Consider the following 20,009-nt stretch of genomic DNA (forward strand, 5'->3'; position numbering starts at 1 on the left):
CTTCTTTGTAGCTATCCACAATTTTTTAACAGTTGAAAACGAGGCAGGATGTGAAGGGCTGTAGTAAATCTTGCTTAACTGTTTGTTTACGGTTTTCACCTTGACCATACTGGACGTTTACAGGCACTTTTCCTTTTCCTTATAGGACATACTACTTTTTCCGTTTCTTCTTCTTCTTCTTCTGCTTCTGCGTCGTCTTCTGGAAACGATTTCAGAGGTATTTTTCCCTTGACGATGATGCTGTTGGTGATGCTTTAGTTCGTCGTAAAATATATGACAAACGTTTTGGATTTCCAATAAGTTCTTGAGGTGTGTTATTAGAAGATAAATAATTACAAAATTTCTCCCATCCCGGTGGATTTGTGTGTTTCCGGGGTCGCGACACATCAGAAATTAAATCTACAATTTGAGATCCTTCTAGTTTATCACCTCTGATGTAAACAGTTCCTTTATTATCCCACGTGATATTATCATCATGTTTCATTCTATGTAGTAGTAATTCAGCTCTTTTACGAAACATTTTCGGTATAGATAATAATATTTCTTCTTCTACTTCAGGCTTCTATGATTTAGTTTACGTAATTGAAAGTGTCACAGGTTCTTCTTGTTTTCGTATTAAATGTAAATATTTTTGAAGAATATTGTTATACTGATTCCACTTTTCTTCATCACTAAGCGATGATAACTGTAAAATCTCTTGCATTTCTTGATCCAAATTAGATTCACGTTTCTCAAGGGCTGATGATGATGATGATGATGGTGTCTGTATACGATTCAGAACTTCAGGTGGAACTAAAATCATCTTCTTTGCGTGTTCCATTGTACTAACGGAATAGTAAGCTTGATAATGCACCAGTTAAAATAGGAGCTAATAATGCCGGTAGGAATCCACCCTGCTGCTGCACTAATAAATGCTTCTTCTTCTTTTGGATGGAGTTTCCTTTCTTCACAAGATATCGAAGCGTCCTCTTGTATGGCTTTAATCTTGCTTTCTGTGTCTTTGTAAGAGGTACATTCCCGTTTAATACATTATAACAACATTCGCAAATACTTCGAATCACTGAAGAGTCTGCATTGGCCAGTATAGCTTTACGTAATTTAGGATTTGCTTTGCTCAGCGTACGAAGAAGATCTCCGTGTTTTACTCTTGGAGACATATTGTCAGAATGAAGAAACACAGTTTAAAACAAACATTATAAACACATCTTCTTCTTTTATTTCGATGGAACATAAACGTAATGATAAATATCATCAGGAAAGATATTTGTTTGAAAACGAAGTTCATCTGGCGTATCTTGTTTTAAATCAATAAAGAAATATCCATATGGTAACTTTGTTGCGTCGTTGAAACTTTCTTGAAGAAATTTTGGATTCTCAGGAGTTAGTTGATAACTCAAATGTTTAATTTGTGATTTATCTCTTGGATTTTTAAATAATACGAGATAAGAACAATTCAAGCTCATATCTCTGCTTCCTTTTCCCTGATGAAATATGTTTTGTGTAATAAATAGTACACTAAGATTTCTATGATGAGAACCCTTTGTAAAGAAATCAACTATATTGCGGTTCACTTCACACATTTGATCATCAATAATAATAAGATGTGGTCCAGTTTCAGGTAAAAAGTCTTTTGTTCGAGGTAATCCTTCAATAAATTGTACTTTTGTCGAAATTTCTCTGTATGCATTTTGCCATTCTGCATAGTACCAATAAATATGACGAAACGATGTATTAACCATACGTGATAAATTGGACAGGAATCGTATTACAAAGGAAGTTTTTCCACATCCATTTAGTCCGGCAACAATACATGAAAAGGGATGTTTCCACGTCGCGTCCATGTTAAAGAGTATGATCATTCTTTCTTCATACGTATATTTATAAAGGGCCTTATTACATTTCTCTTCTTCTTTTGTTGGAAGTAGTGTAGCCATATGGAAGAGTATCATATGAATTTGGTATTCTACGTCGTTTAATATAATTTATCTTATAAATTTTTGTTTCGGGCATGCTGACGATAGTATGGTCTTTCCTGCGGCAATTTTTTTTTCTCATTGGTAATTTTGACTACCAATAGTATTTTCCTTTATTTTTACGTGTCTCGATATCAACCCTGAAGACCCCCAAACATCAACCTCCTTAGATGTTGTGCTATTGAGTTCAGAGTATCATCATTGAACACAGCGACCCCGAAAACTATGTATTTGACACTCGTATCGTTCATTTTACATTATTTTTACGTATCTCGATATCAACCCTGAAGACTCCCCAAACATCAACCCCCCCTTAGATGTTGTGTTATTAAGTTCAGAGTATCATCATTGAACACAGAGACCCCCCGAAAACTATGTATTTGACACTAGTATCGTTCATTTTACATTATTTTTACGTGTCTCGATATCAACCCTGAAGACCCCCCAAACATCAACCCCACCTTAGATGATGTGTTACTGAGTTCAGAGTATTATTATTATTCCTAATCGTCATAAGAGTGGGACGTAAAATTCGGATTTCATTTCATTGTTTCTCTCGTTAGATCTTAGCTCGGGGGGATTTGGGGGTGACGGTGGTTCACAGGTAGAGCGTTCACCTCTGGTGTATAGGGTCACAGGTTCAATATCCTGTTCCCATCAAGTGAACTTTGTGGTGGACAAACACCGTATACATGAAAGGTTGTAGGTTCAAAATCCTGTTCCAATCAGAATGAACTTGTGGTGGACAAACACCGTGTACGTGAATTTAATCCAACTCTTTCCTTTCCAACATTTCATTCATTTCTCACCACCACCCAGAAAGCACAATGCACGTACAGTATCCGTATAGTACATGTACAATTGCACGGATGCAACATGTGCATCATCTGTATAAATGCACGCCTGTACATATGATGCACATATACATGCCAGGACCTATTCAACATCTTCACGTGCACAGAACATGTGCAACGTACACGTCCTGCACAAGTGATTTACACCTACCGCGCAGGTGATTTACAAGTAGCACGTATTCGATTTACATGTAGTTCACAGGTGATTTACATGTAGGATAGCGGCGATTTACACATAGCACACAGGTCATTTACATGTAGCACAGGTGATTTACACACAGTAACCAGGTGATTTACATGTAGGACAGAGATGATTTACACGTAACATACAGGTGATTTACACGCAGTTCCCAGGTGATTTACATGTAGGACAGAGATGATTTACACGTAACACACAGATGATTTATACGCAGTACCCAGGTGATTTACATGTAGGACAGAGGTGATTTACACGTAGCACATAGCTGATTTACCCGCAGTACCCAGATGATTTACATGTAGGACAGAGATGATTCACACGTAACACACAGGTGATTTACATGTAGGACAGAGGTGATTTACACGCAATACCCAGATGATTTATATGTACGATAGAGATGATTTGAAACAGTACCCAGATGACTTACATGTAGTGCACAGGTGATTTCCTCGTAGTACAGAGGTGATGTAAAAGCAAATTCGAGATGCAACGAAAAAAAGTTTATATATTTGGTGTCTTACGCAGTAACACCATCTATAACTGCAAAGAAATCACCTTCAAAGTATATAACAAGTAACTAATAATAGTTAGTGAGAATTTTAGTTTTGGAGTTTATTATTTGCAACGAGCAAAGCTTTATGTAGTATCTTTGACATGATTACCAAATAACAAATAACGCAACATATTCTACTGTAATCGGTCACGAAAATAATTTTGTAAACCTATGAACTGTCTGACAGTAGTTACATCAGTACAATGCTGCCACCTGTTGATATTGTATCCTAGCTCAGTGGACGTTATGGAGTTTTTACAATCATTCAGCTTTTATTCGTCAAAAAGTCTCTATAACACCGCCTGGAGGAAAAACGACACCTACCAAAAATGGAGGTTACTTTCTGTTGATGAGAATGAGAGTAAAAGAATGAAAGTAAAAGTATACACTTGCACGGTATTATGGACGTCTCATACACACATGCAGTAGCCGTGCAAATACCCATGTGCACACAACGGCTTAAGCACCGGTAATTAAAATGTGCTTCATCCACGCAAATGCACATGTGCACATAACGGCTTAAGTACGAGTTCCGTACGTGCGCTGCATCCACGCAAATGCACATGTGTACATAACGGCTACAGTACGGGTTATATAAATGTGTGCTTCATCCATGCAAATGCACATGTGCACATAACGGCTTAAACACGAGTTACGTACGTGCGCTGCATCCATGCAAATGCACATGCGTACATAAAGACTTAAGTACGGGTTATATAAATATGTGCTTCATCCATGCAAATGCACATGTGCACATAACGGTTTAAGTACGGGTTCCGTACGTGCGCTGCATCCACGCAAATGCACATGTGTACATAACGGCTTAAGCACGGGTAATATAAATGTGTACTTCATCCATGCAAATGCATATGTGCATATAGCGGCTTTAAGCACGGGTTCTGTACTTGTGCTTCATCCACGCAAATACACATGTGTATGTAACGGCTTAGGCACGGGTTATGTAAATGTGTACTTTATCCATGCAAATGCACATCTACACATGCACGACTTAATCACTGGTTATGTACGTGTGCATAACCCACGTAAATGCACATGTGCACATACACGTGTTATGTATGTGTGCTTCATCCACGCAAATTCACCTGTACTGGTTATGTATGTGTTCATCATCCACACAAATGCACATGCGCAAATGTACGGCTTATGTATGGATAGTGCACATGTGTCGTACACGTACGTGTTGTCTGGGCACCGTCCCGGCGGGAGCTCATGTGATTCGGATTCCACGTTAATCAGTAGGTCCACGTCTCATATAGCCTCGCTGCTGAAAGGGACGCTAAACTAAAATCAACTCAACTCAACAACTCATCATCACCGTCTGCATTAGCATAGCCGACATAACTGTAAGACGTAAAACTTAAAGATTTCCCATTAGTCTATTCATCATAAGAGTGGGACGTAAAACTCAGATTTCATTTCATTGTTTCTCTCGTTAGATCTTAGCTCGGGGGATTTGGGGGTGACGGTAGTTCACTGGTAGAGCGTTCACCTCTGGTGTATGGGGTCACAGGTTCAATATCCTGTTCCCATCAAGTGAACTTTATGGTGGACAAACACCGTATACATGAAAGGTGGTAGGTTCAAAATCCTGTTCCAATCAGAATGAACTTTGTGGTGGACAAACACCGTGTACGTGAGTTTAATCCAACTCTTTCCTTTCCAACATTTCATTCATTTCTTATCACCACCGTCCCGGCGGGAGCTCATGTGATTCGGATTCCACGTTAATCAGTAGGTCCACGTCTCATATAGCCTCGCTGCTGAAAGGGACGCTAAACTAAAATCAACTCACCTCAACACCACCGTCTTCATTAGCATAGCCGACATAAAACTTAAAGATTTCCCATTAGCCTAATCGTTATAAGAGTAGGACGTAAAACTCAGATTTCATTTCATTGTTTCTCTCGTTAGATCTTAGCTCGGGGGATTTGGGGGTGACGGTAGTTCACTGGTAAAGCGTTCACCTCTGGTGTATGGGGGCACAGGTTCAATATCATGTTCCCATCAAGTGAACTTTGTGGTGGACAAACACCGTATACATGAAAGATCGTAGGTTCAAAATCCTGTTCCAATCAGAATGAACTTTGTGGTGGACAAACACCGTGTACGTGAATTTAATCCACCATTTCATTCATTTCTCATCACCACCGTCACGGCGGGGAGCTCATGTGGTTCGGATTCCACGTTAATCAGTAGGTCCACGTCTCATATAGCCTCGCTGCTGAAAGGGAAGCTAAACTAAAATCAACTCAACTCATCACCACCGTTTCCATTAGCATAGCCGACATAGAAAGACAGACAGACCTTGTTGGCTTTATTGTTGGACGTAAAACTCTTCATTGTTCAAAAGATTTCATTTACAGACAGAAAGACAGACAGGTATACATCATATTATCAAAATTAAAACACCAAGTCTACAGACACTTCTTGCGTCAATTGCAATGCGAGCCAGAAAACATTCAAGAATTCCATCTTATCATTTTCTTAGAAATCAACGTACAGCGAACAGAAGCATCATACAAGCTCACTTATAGGTATGTGTTTTTAACTAGGTCAGTCTTATCTCGTTGGAATACGAATCATCAAAACATTTGACAATGGCATCTTATCTGTTGCTCTTGAAACTAAACCATTTTAAGATGGAGTTCAATGTGCTAACAAACAGAGAAAGAAAGAGACTAGCAAAACAGACATTCACATATGTGTCTGTGTTTGTTTTTTAATGTTAGAACATGAACGGAACTATGAATAAATACACTTGTTCTTTCAATTGCCTTTATAACTAAATGAAGAAAGAACATATATATATTTTACTTACCTATTTTAATAAGAACGACCGCTTTCACAAAACAAATACCACAGTTTTTAGGTTGTAAACACAATCAATTGGTAGACTTTAATCGTAATAACTGAAAGCACAAAACACACACTACATACAGTTTAAGCTGAAAACACACACAATCAATTGGCAGGTTTCAATCGTGATAACTGAAAGGACTCTGATGAAGATTCGGTAGCCGTTCAAGAGTCTTTGCGGGAGGAGGGCGGGGCTTGGGAATTCAAATTAGCTAACCAATACAAGACGACTGGAAAAGACATGTTTTTTCATGAACCTATAGCTGATGGTAACCCTAAAAGGCATGTTTTTATCTTGTTTCTAGCAACAGGATGTTCTCACAAATCATCATTTTGGTATAGCTATAAAAGGCTATGAACATATCAACTAAACAGGAAGTGATATCGATTTACTTGTCATAGCAGACATCATCATGTGAATATTTATATAACACATTTCACATCCTACGTTTTAAACAATATGATATGCTATGAGAAGTTTCCGTTATTAGAATATGCTCAATCATTGGAATCCATTCGCAGGAGGTCTGGGGGAGGAGTGTATAGGTATGTGTTTCGTTATGGGACTCATATATGGTTTCTTGTCTCACGTCTTTAAAAAAATTGTGAAATACAATACTTACCTTAGCAACTAAGTCAATTTCGTGAGAAGCTTTGATCATTTGAATATCACGTCTTCTACAGACACTTTGTGAGAATAGGGCCAAGGGGCTAATCAACACGATTTTGCATGGGTATGTGTTTCGTTCTGAGACTCATATACTGTGTCTAATCACACGCTTTAAAAAAAATCATGACATATAATATTTACCTTAGCAACTAAGACCAATTTCATACAATCTGCTGAGAAGCTTCCATCATTTGAATCTCATCCTTTCAGTTCATAATCTACAGTCATCTCGTGGGAATAGGACCATTGGGTTAAATCGCTTATGCTCTTTGGCTTTCCAGGAGGAGTAGGGGGTGACGGGGGTTCAAATAAACCAAAATTTTCCCACGCGCTTCTGTGGTAGCCGTAAAAGGCTATGAACATAGCAACTAAAGGCTTGTCAAAACTTGCCTCACAATTCCAGGAAATGATATCGATTTCTACGAAAACAAGATCAAATTTCGCTGACTCGACCTTCTATCCGCGGGGATATCTACTACTACGCTAAGAGCTGTTAATATAAAACCAGAAACGTTAATATTGATGGTATTAATAAGTACCGTTAATCTTATGTTCAGGGTGATTATGAGATGTGGGGCCTGTTGGCATGAAGTTTATTTTAAAAGTAAACGTTATCTGTGGAGCACTAACGATGGGATTTATAGCACTATCGGGTACTAACGTCACGTGAAATCGAAATTGGGGTCTGTCGTAGATGGTCTGTCAACTTCATGGGCATTACAAGTCAGTTAGTTCTTAGCTGAAATACAAATGACAATGCATACTCATTCTTCTGCTTACACTACCTGCCTTATCAGGAAGTCGCGGTCGGAAAGAGGGATTGCCGCCGTCGACGGTGGCGGGCCGCCGGGGACAACCGGCACCCTTCCGCGGCGGCACGACGATCTACTTCTTCAAAGATGCCGATCTTTTGCCGAGACGACAAGCGGTCGAAAATCGTAAGATAAAATGCTCTTTGTCGACTGTTGCAGACTGTCAGAGTCGGCAAAACAATCGTAAAGGCCTCTTTCCGACCTCTGCCGACTCCTCTTTTCGACGGCGGTGCCGACGCATTTAATACTCATTTCTGGCTGTTTGCCGACTGCTCGACAAGATCGAGGTCGAAAATCGCGCGGAAAGGCGCCGGCAATCCGACCGCGGCATCTGGTCGGCATGGACAAATTGTCTGACTGTAGGCGGCAGGAACTCGATGGGGTGTCTATCCTATTCAGAAAAGGTCCAAGGAAGTACGTTTCGACTGTCAATAAGTTGTCCATTCTCAACTCTACTATGGAGAAAGAATTACAGAGACGCTTTAAGAAAATTCAATACTTTCGGAATCGTTAGGACGTTTCGTGCGCTAAGTTTAATTTGTGCTGCTAGCAGGCTTAATATTGGATTAAGAAAGAAGTTGGTCAAGTGCTATATGGAGCATTTAGACTATAGGGTCCAGAGGGTTGGACACTATGGATGTGAAAGAAGAACTATTTAGAGAGCTTCAAAATGTGATGTCGGAAGAAGATCGATAAGATAAAATGGAAAGAGAGAGTAACACATAAAGATGATTTGAAACGGATAGAAAAGAAGAGAACGCTTCTACCCAGATTCATTGTAGGAAGGCCAATTGAATTGGACACATCTCGCGAAGAAATTGTCTTCTTGTTAGGGTAATTTTTTTTATTGGACAGGTACTACTTAAATAAACTTTACACACTTGCTAGTGAACCCCAATGATTGTGAAAACTAATTCCACACTACTTCAAATCTTTAATGTATCAATAAATCTCTGGTACATTAACATACACTATTGGAACCACAAAGTTTCAGAGATCAGTACACTTCCACAACTTTATCTTGTTTTCGTTTTACATATCCAGTTACTCTAACTGTCTCCTTTCTACATACGTATTCTACGTACGTGAACCACAACTAACAATAACAATTATTCAATAAACCCAGCCACTTATGGCTCCAATCTAAACATTTAAATAACCTCAGCTACTTATGGCTCATTTCCGACTTCAACACAATTACACATTATTTATCTTCCGCAGTAACGCTTTTCTTTTGTTAGTCCAATTTACCAATACCTTGTCCGATATTTTTAAACAGTGCCCAAGCATACTCACTAAACCCTAACACTTCTTCATACCGCCATAGAAGCAAAGATGGAAGGAAAACGAGGAATAGGAAGAAGAACACAACCGATCAATAATTTGAGAAATAGAAGAAAATGTTGGGAGTTAAAAGAGGAAGCTGAAAATTGAGAAACGTGATTGGAACCTAAACCTTAAATTGAAAATAAAGAAAGAAAGAAAAACCGTTAGTTCCAGAACCTACCAAAAGACAAAATACTTAATAATAATAATACCAAAAAAGGAAAGTCCAATCTGAGAACTTTCACAGAAAGTATTACAGTTATAGTATAAGCTTAGTACGTAATAATTACATGTTTAAGAGCATCCCAGTATAGATCCAGAGCGATTTCCATTTGCATTGACATGGGTAGTTTGTCCAACAGAGGAGCAGCAATAACACCAGAGCTTTTTCGCCATAACGTGGTATAATGACTGATGACGTTTTTCCTTAAATTTTCTTCGATGTCCCAATGTGCCTAGAAATGATTCAAAAATAACTATAGTTATCCACAATGTAGATTCACCTTTAAATTGTAAAACACAATTAATTTTATCATTAGAATATTAGACGCCGTGTTTGAACTCTATACGCAACAGAGATAAAATGTACGACGATGGTAAAGTGACAAAATCCATTTGCGTTACAGCACACACTACTTTTAATGTAAGGTTTGTATAAAGGTAACCAAGAAAGTTCTGTCCCCCTCACACCTTGAGTTGAGTGCAAATGAAGATAAGGCGAAGGTCAGTTGTTGGTGTGGGTATATCCCACATATTACCTGATTGTAGCAGTTCACTTGCAGCATGAACTTGCGTAAGAACAAAGTGAACATAGACCTTCACGAAGCGTCATAAGGATATGTATGTTGTACGAATTCAAACTGGGCTTAAACGCCGCTACAGCGGGGCGGAAGGTATGCCAGGTCTTTGGTGAGGATGACGTGACTACTCGAACAATGCAGTTGTGGTTTAACAAGTTTAAGGTTGGTGGCAAAACACTCGAAGACGTACTACGTGCCGGAGGCCAGACATGTGAGGAACTGAGACTATAACTCAGTGTGAGTGGAGAAACCATTGAGCAGCACAGCACCTCCATCAACTTGGAAAGCACTACAAGTTGATAGATGGGTCCCACATGATTTGATTCCGGACCAGAAGGCAACGCGAGCAGACACCTATGTTTCATTGCTGTCTCGTCTGAGGAAGGAGCCATTTCTGGACAGGTTGTTTACGTGTGATGAGAAGCGGGCCCTGTTCAAGCTCCATGGCGCTGTCATCGTTAGTTAGCATATTTTGAACCGGTTCCAAAACAGCCGAAACCAGCACTGCACCATCCTGTGTGTTTGATGGACTGCTCCCGGCATCGTGGATCGGGAACTGCTACCAGCTGCTCAGAGCATCAATGCAACTGTGTACTGTCGGAAGTTGAGCTGTGTTCAAGACAAACTCAAAACTCTGGAGCCAGCACTTCTGAATCGCAAAGGGTTCCTCCTGTTACAGGACAACGCTACGCCCCACGTGGCTAGGATGACGCGAGACAGCATTCTACACCTTAGATGGGAAACGCTATTGCATCCGCCATACTCCCCAGACATTGAACCGTCCGATTATCCTCTGTTCCGTTCCTTGGACAATCACCTTAGAGGACGCTAGTTCAAATTCCTCGAAGAGGTGCAAAATGCACTTGATACCTTTTTCGCTTCACGGCCTACTAAGTTCTACCGCGATGGAATCCATGGCCTTCCACAACGTTGGTAGAAGGTCGTCGATGCTGGTGGGTACTATTTTTGATCTTCAAGGTACATCTTATGTGCCTTATCAATGTTCAAAGGTGGTGGGTGAAAAAGTGACAGAACTTTCTTGGTTACCATTATATATTGGGCACCTTGTAAGCTTGCAAGAGCTGACAATGACCATTATTCTAAATCAATATACTTATATATCAAAATGGAAGTGACTACATTTGTCACTTAATAACCCTTGAACCACGCGACCGATCTACATCAAACTTTCAACATAGATGCCATTCGGGCCTGGGATGGTTTTTATATTTTCACTTTGACGGTGCAACTTATGGGAGGGGGAGTGGGAGATTTATAAAAATGATCGAAAATCACCGATATTAGTATCGAATCTACAGTTTTAGTGATCGCTGTGTCGAACAGTGACACTTCCTATGCCGTTTAAATCCAAATTCAGCCCCTATTAGTACTCCTAAGGGAGGATGGTGACAGCACATAAAAATAATTGAAAATGACAGATATTAGTGTCGAATTCATAGTTTTGGGGTGCCTAAGTTGAATGGTGACAGTTTTTGATGCCCTTTATGTCCAAAAAGAAACTATTCTTCCCGTGCGAAGAACGAGTATTCTGCTAGTATGATAAATGAAATTGATCTCAATTTATGTGTGAGCGAATCACGGGAAAACGACTGAACAATGTGAAGTGAGTTTTAGGCTATAGTTATCAACTGGGTTTTTATCGTTTAAATTTGATTGAAATTCATTATCTTAATGAAGACGCAGGGGTGATAATTTATGCGAAAAATTAAACATCTCACGAACTACTACACAAAAAATAAATAGATATGTATCCCATCAGGGCCGTAACTTGTGGGGGAAGGGGGCAACTGACCCTCCAGGGAAGCTCCCCGCCGTTCGAGGGGGACCCATTTTAAGACAAAATTTTCTTACTCCATATACGATACGAACATGAAATCATAAATGAAGCATCAAACAGGTTCACTACATTACATAAACAAAACAGCACACAAAAGATAAATAAAACAAAAATGAGTCGTGGGCCCATTTCAGTAAAAAATGACCACTATTAGGGGCCCTAGAAATAATATTTATTCGTATGGCTTTGAGATTTGTCAATATTGTCCCCTTAATTAATTTGTCATGTATGGAACAGGCCCAGAGGTGTAACTAACAGCCCCGCAGATCTTATCGTGCGGGAGGGCTCACAGGCTATATTCCTACTATATTTTGTCAATACAATGTGAATAATATCTATAAACATATATTGGTCACTTACTGCATCCTGACTATGTTAAAAATCATTATGACTGAAAATGTGCTTCGTTCTTTGCAATTGTTAACCATTGCTCTGAAAATGTAGTCATTGGACTTAGAGGAACAAATTTATTATTTCGAACTTAAACTAAAAATATGTTGATGAGATATAACACTAAAGAAAGAATAAATTCTATACATAATCAATTTTACTAACGATGAACTAACATTATATCTAAAATGTGCATTTATGGCTGTATTTACTCATTTTCATTTTAACTTCCCAGGATTGTGCACCGAAGGTTAGAAAGTTGATTGATAAACGTGGTATAACGATAGTGAGACGAAACGGGACAACTCCGAAAATTACACACAGTATTTGTGCACCTCAAAAACACAATTGGCGGAAACTGTCTTCAAATCAGGGACCTTACGTGCAAAAGGTGAGTGCTTTACCTCTGACCAACAGTGTCTCATTTAATTTTGTAAACTGAACTTATATTAGGTTCAAATTGAATTTCTGAGGATCAAATGAAGTGAAAAATGAAATGAAATCTTTGAGTTTTACGTCCCACGGTTATGCCGGTTAGGCTAAAGGAGACGGTGATGATGAGTAATGAATGAAATGGTGGAATGAAGTAAGTGGGAAGAAACGGGAGAACCCCGAGAAAACCCACGCACACGGTGTTTGTTTACCACAAAGTTCACTTGGCGGGGGCTGGGATCGAACCCGGGACCCCTAGCACCAGAGGTGAGCGCTCTACCACTGAGCCACCGCGGCCCCTCAAATAAAGTGTTACGCGAGCGTTAGAACAAGATGTAAACGAAATGCTATACAAAACAAAAATGAGTTTCTATTTCTTTCCTGATGTTAGGTTCCGGTATCCGCACCACCTCAACGAACCATCTTATTATTGATCTGTTTTCTAGTCTAGAAATCGCCAACTTCCATTAATGCTTCCTTCATTAGGCATTCACTGTAAATGTTGAATAGTTGGAGTGACATACACACCCGTGTCTGACTCCTCCTCTCCCATTATTTGTTTCTCCTTGATTTATTTAAGTAGTTGCAGAAGTTTTGTTCAATTGATGCGATCGAAAGCCTTCTGCCAGTCGATGAAGCAGAAACACAACTCTTCCTTTACGTCAAGAACTCATTCTGTCATAATAATTATAATCATATAATTGAAATCTCTGTTTTCCTTGCGAGAAGAGTAGGTTTACGGAAAATAGTTGAACCATTTTCTCCTTAAGATACCCATTTCAGTGAAAATGTAATGATAAGAGTTCGTATGTATTTGTTAGCATAAATGTTTGAACCTCTATAACTCATTTAGGATAAGCACTTCAATCAGAGTGACAGAGCAAAATCCAGGTTCAGGTAGCTAACACAAAAATGTTCCATAATTCATTTAAAATGGGCCAGCCAGTCATCTTTCTGTGATGGGATCACAAATAACAGACATAAAAAAGCGCAATTAAAAATGTATCGAATTGTGAACACTTTTATATTGACATAAACAGCACATCTAAGACCCGTACTTTGAGATGATTTTTCTGGTGACCCCATGAACAGATATGTTTTAAAGTAGTTCCATAGAATCAGGATTCTGATATTAGCACAAAAGGCGCAATTAGAAAAGGGTTTATTCACAGTTTCATTGCCAAAAATCTCAGAAGATAGCGGTTGTCCAATAGGTATAATAGCAAGTACTCGTCAAGCCCTATCTAGAAATACTGTTATTTTGACCCTAAAACCTCAACAAGTTGGTCAAAAAAAGCAGCAAATACTTATAAGGGTGTCATTGGTGATTTAGAGAAACTGAGAGGTTTTAGAAATGAGATCAATATAAAAATAAGATCAGTATGCAACCACATTTAGCATATGTGAGAAGCATCCATAAAACATATTTTTATACATCATAATGACGTCATTTGGAACATTTTGGCAGCAGTTTTTACATGATGAAGAATGATCTCTCACTAGTTTCCCTCTTCCTAAAATTTCGTTTGAAACGATTGCATGTCATATGCAAGCTCTTAAAAAGTTCTATACTAGACATACTTTCTCATTCATCTACCTTTTTTTTCTTTCGAGGTATCTAGCTTTGAAACAAGCTTATGCCAATATTTCGTCTTAGTGCTATCCTCTACGTATGCTTCTCAGATATGGTAAATGCAGTTGCATACTGATCTTACTCCTATACTGATTGTATTCCTAAAACCTCTCAGATTCTCTTAATCACCAATGAGCCCCTTTTTGACTAACCTCTTGAGGTTTTAGGACCAAAATAATAGTACCTCCAGATAGGGCTTGACGAGTATTTCCTATTACACCTTTTGGTCAACGTCTACCTTCTGGGGCCCTTGGCAATGGAACTGTGAATAAACCTTTTGATGTTCAAGCGTTTGCACTTTTTTTTTCACTTGTTCTGTACTGCTAGGGTAGCCTGTGGTATTTTAAATACTTTTATTTAATGTTAATAATAACGCTTTAGTACATTCTTCAAACAGTAAACTGTAACTACTTACCAGAAGCTTTTTGATAATTTCCATCTTCAACTGGAAACATGCAAAATGTCTGTAACGATGTATGTATGCAAATACCAAAAGACCATTCATTATGAGTGGAAATATGATCAGACCGACAATAGTTATAAAAAAACTGATGAACATTTCTTCCTCATTATTGGGGTAAATATCATTACGCCTGCAAAACAATAGATAAATAAATAAGTTAAAAGAGGACATCAATAAAAATCTTGACTAAGAAAGACATAAAAAAAGTTCTTTCTTTCAGGATACTACAACATTACTCTTACGACAAGTATATCTACTTACAGTTAGATCATTGAAACAGCTTGTAAGTGATTTATAGAATATTATGACCGTGGACTTAATTGAACTGAAGAAAATTATATAAATAATTATAAAATCTAATGCGTTGTTCTGCAGACCTTAAAATTGATGTTGTACGATTACCAGACAAGATTTTCTGAAGAATACACTAAGGAAGCATTTCATAATAACAAACTAGCAATGTGATAGTGAACACCACTCGTATATTTAATCAGATATAGCTCAAAGCTATTACCAATACTCGTATATCTAATCAGATATAACCCAAAGTTATTACCAATACTCGTATAACTAATTAGATATAACCCAAAGTTATTACCAATACTCGTATAACTAATCAGTAGACTTCGGATTTGTACATATTTGCATGTTTTTTTTTTTTTTTTTTTTCCTAATGTGATATTGATATGCTCTTTGAACAGAAATTTGTTTCAGGTGTTCTGGAGTAAAAGAGCAGAGTTTTATAGTGCATATATTTGCATATTTCGGAGGTTAGTGCATGTTTATGTCGTTACTGCATATAAATGCTTATCTAAAGGAACGACCAAATTGATAATTTTTAACGTCCAACTACTTTCCTTATAAATGGAATTTCAAGTTTTTAATATAAATAGACTCAAGAGCTTTGAATGGTTCATTGTTGTCGGTTTAGAATATCTTCCAAGGTCATGTGAAAGAAGAATAAGAAAGGGATGAGTGGTTCATCCTCCCGGCAATTATGCATGAATGTCAGCTTTTTGGAAGAAGATATAAATAACAATGTCAAATCACCTTCAACAAAAGTTCCACGTCACATGCCAAAAAATGTGTACGTTAAAATCTTATGGGGTTTACGAGATATCAATTAATCGCTCGTCCTGAAAAATTCGGCCGAGTGGAGATTGCCACTTTTGCATCTACACCTCTCAGTTAATTTATTTTCGAGAGTTCCTTTTCCTTCAGAAAAGGACCCGAATATATCTCGGCACAAATTTAGTTTAGGAAAATGTAAGGTTTAAGTACAGAAGTTTTGATCATTTATTCTCCCTCTTTTATCCACAAGAGCCCAAAACAATGAAAATAAAATTCGATAGTGAATTTATTCAACCAATCATAAAATGCAAGTTTCTATTACATTCTCATGTGTATATATATTTATGTGTATTTATATGTATGTAGTAGTTTGTATTTTAGTGCAAATGTTGAGTAAGTGTGAAGATATGTTCATTAGCAATGTTACATTTATTTATTTAGTTCCCAAAACTTTTATCTCTTCGTATAGAGAGAAATGTGAGAATGTGTGGTCCCTGATCAAAAAATCAATATATTTCAATCAACAATTTTCTTATATGCCTTATATCTGGAGAACAGCATATAGTGTAGCCGAATCCAAACTACCACCTAACTCAGTATGATGTGCTTATTCAGCAAAAAATACAAATACTCGATTTAAGAGCCGTTCAAAATTTTTGTTGCCCCGGATCCAAAAACTAATTATTGAATAACAAAATTTCTCTTGTAGACCTTATATCTGGAGAACTACATACAGTGTAGCCAAACACAGATTATCACTTAACTCAGTATGATATTATTCCGTAGGAAATACGAAAACTCGATTTAGGGGCCGTTCAAAATTTTTGTAGCCCCTGGTCCAAAAACTAATAATTGACCTAGATCGTAATCTTTTGATCCAGTTTTATTTTCTCCTAAAATTCTTGCTTAATATTTCGTATAAGATTAATTGATGAATTCCTTTTAATTGATTAGACAGGGATGACCACCAAAGGTTGTTGAAAGCGCAACTTATGTCTATAAATATTATTATTGTGCTGCCAAAATGTCTTGAGCCGTGGCAAAAATGCGAACTAAAGCTCACACCCTCACCCACCCACGCGTTGAGCCAATAAGGGTTCAGATGTTGCTAAGCGAGAGAAAGCGAGTGGAATTCCTTCAGCCGATAGCAGCGCTTGCAACGGAAGACTAGGAATCAAGTCAATGTGGCATATCTTTAGGAAAACGGTAGAATGATTAGGAGTAAATGGTTAGGAGTAAAGCTCACACCCTCACACACCCACGCGTTGAGCCAATAAGGGTTCAGCTGTTGCTAAGCGAGAGAAAGGGAGTAGAATTCCGTCAGCCGATAGCAGCGCTTGCAAGAAGTCAATGTGGCATATCTTTACCTTATATCTGGTAAACTTTCCTAGTTCTAAGCATGCCAACAGTGTTCTAAAAAGCTGTTTCAGTCCTCTTCTTTTCCTAAATCCGTTGCATATGGAAGTTTTCTATTACTGGGAGGAGTACAGCATTACAAGACTCTACGTCTACCTAGTATTGAACTAGTGCTATTCTTTACCCGAAAAGATTATTAGTAATTGTTAAGTACTGCCACTTATATTCTTAGAAAAATATACAACTAATTTATTTTTATAAGAAGAGAAAGAATACTGCCGAAATTTAAGATGAAATATTTAGCCTACATCAATCATTTCTGCGCTAAACAAGAGTATAGTTTTATTAGGAAAATATACAAATGTAAGTCAGATGTAAAGTTTCTTTGGGGAAAGAAGTCCGGGCCCGACGGAACACCCGTTTATGTGCGCCGCTGACCACGGTATATCGCTGAGTGGAAGAGCACGGATAGAAAACTGTACGAGAGCCATCTAGCTGGTGACCGCTGAAAAATTAGATGCGAAAATAGACGAAGCATGGATCTACCTAAGTGACTGAAGAGGGTCACATCACATTGCCTACGGAGCACGATGTGACGATAAAGATCGATGTGTAATTTTGTGTATCAACGCAAAATAAATATTAAAATATTTTAATGCTTTTTACAGGCTTTTGACAAAGAGAAAAGTTCAAGATTAGTAAGGTCGAAGAAACTGAACATGTCCTATCCCCAGTTTTCACAGACTAAATATCAACATTGTAAAGCGTCAAAACTTATCACGCGGAACGCATATATTTTCACTCTCGACTAGATCCATAGGAACTAAATACACGTTTCTGATTGATTGCAGTTTGCGACTGTCCAAACCTTCTGGTGTATGTATTTCTATATTATAGTAATCGAAGAAAATTGTCACTTTGTGTGTTGATAAAAATGAAAATTTATGTTTGGGTTACATTTCCTAAGAATATCAGGCATATTTTTTTCAAGCGCTACGCTAAAAAAATATGCATTTTGGTCACAAGGAAGCGGATGAGGTTCGAAGTTTGACCACCCGAGTGTGATGTAATGTCACGTGGTATTATCATGAGGGTAAAGGTGAAACAATACAAACCCCCTTCGCTCCCTCCCGCTCGCTTAGCTATGTTTCGTGTCGTAAATAAATATTGTTTTATGCATTATATACAGGGTATCCAATATACAATGCAACCCGGAGTTTCGGATTGTAGAATTTTTGAACCTGAAGAGATACACAAATAATGTTTATACCAAAATGAAGCTTTGTTTATGCATATATTTTTAAACTAGGAAGCAACAATTGAAGCACACTAGGAACCACACAGTGCTGCCAGAAGTAACCAAAGGTGTCAATCTTTTTTTTTTTTTTTTTTTTTTACAAAACACGTAAATTCACTCATAACTCATACGTATGGATGTTCTGTCGTTAATTTTTAGTTTGTTTAGTTGGAGTAGTTTGGCAACTATCTAGCAGAAAAAAGAATTTTTCATTTCAACCGGTAACTAATCGGATAAGGCCTGTAAGGAGGAACTAGGGAAATCGTAGTTTTGAGAAATTAACACTCTGAATTGGCAACATTGCTGATGTTTCAGTGCATCAAATGGTGCGTTAAAGATCTGTCTACATTATGCAATTCCTGAAAACTATGAAAAAGAAACTTTGAAATTATCATGATAAAACTTCTACTTGCATGCACCCGACAACACTGCTACTACAACGCAATGAGTCACCAGTTCTACAGCAGATGGTGGAAGTGTCCCTTATTTTGATTCAAACACTGGTTCTCACATTTCACCATGTTGGTACAACTTTACGAAGAGTAGAAGTCAGGGGTGTAGCCAAGGGGGGGCCCATCGGGGCCGGGCCCCCCCAAATGGTTTCCTGGCCCCCCCAAATGACCAACTTTTAAAACATCATAGTAAAATTATCTCGCTTCATTCATTTAAAAGTAACAAAGTTTATTGACAATTCATAATTTACGGTAAAATAGTATGGAGAAATATTGTTTTTCCATACCGATCGAAAAATAGTATAGTATCTCTTCCTTATACCGATCGAAAAATAGGATATTTTTGTGACAGCAGATTACTCAATTTACTGCGATTTATATTTGACAGTTTGAAGACAAACGTTTTAACAAGGTACTACAAATACAGCCATAAAACAAAGGTACTAAACTGATTTGTAAGTACAGTATATTTTTATATGCTTTAATAAGTGTTTTAAAAGACATAGAGGATGGAAAATTTGGTGAGAAACAATGCTTTTATTCAATTTGGATTTCATTCCCTCTCTCTTTTATTTCTACCCAGTGTAATAAAATAATTGTTTTTTTTTTTTAGTCGTGAATAATAAATAAATATATTTGTCAGGAAACCGTAAAGAAATTAAGTGAATTTCAAAGAAAATGAATCTTGTGTAGATAGGTTCTGTATACAAGGTCTTAAATTTAAATATAAAGGTAACCAAGAAAAGTTTTGTTGCTTTTTCACCCACCACCTTCGAACATCGATATGTCACCTAACCTGGAAGATGAAAAACAGTCCCCATCAGTATCGACCTTCTTAAAACGTTCTGGAAGGCCATGGAATCCATCGCGGTAGAACGTGGTGGGCCGTGAAACGAAGAAAGTATCAGATGCATTTTGGACTTTTACTAGGGATTTGAACTGGCGTCCTCTAATGTGATTGTCCAAAGAATGGAACAGATGATAATCGGACGG

At 37.9% G+C, this 20,009-nt stretch overlaps 1 protein-coding gene across 1 annotated transcript in view; it reads right to left on the minus strand.

Moving 5' to 3' along the window:
• LOC145672437 (uncharacterized) overlaps window positions 1-20,009 on the minus strand; it is a 273,840-nt gene that overhangs the window by 224,829 nt on the left and 29,002 nt on the right. Inside the window, exons 4-5 of the mRNA XM_081741594.1 lie at window positions 14,793-14,970; window positions 9,555-9,719 (exon numbers count right to left, since the gene is read on the minus strand). Of these exons, the coding sequence (XP_081597720.1) occupies window positions 9,555-9,719; window positions 14,793-14,970 (343 nt within the window). The remainder of the gene's footprint in view (window positions 1-9,554; window positions 9,720-14,792; window positions 14,971-20,009) is intronic.

This window comes from Thermobia domestica, chromosome 16, assembly GCF_964235325.1.
Source record: "Thermobia domestica chromosome 16, izTheDome1.hap1.1, whole genome shotgun sequence".
Lineage (NCBI taxonomy): Eukaryota > Metazoa > Arthropoda > Insecta > Zygentoma > Lepismatidae > Thermobia > Thermobia domestica.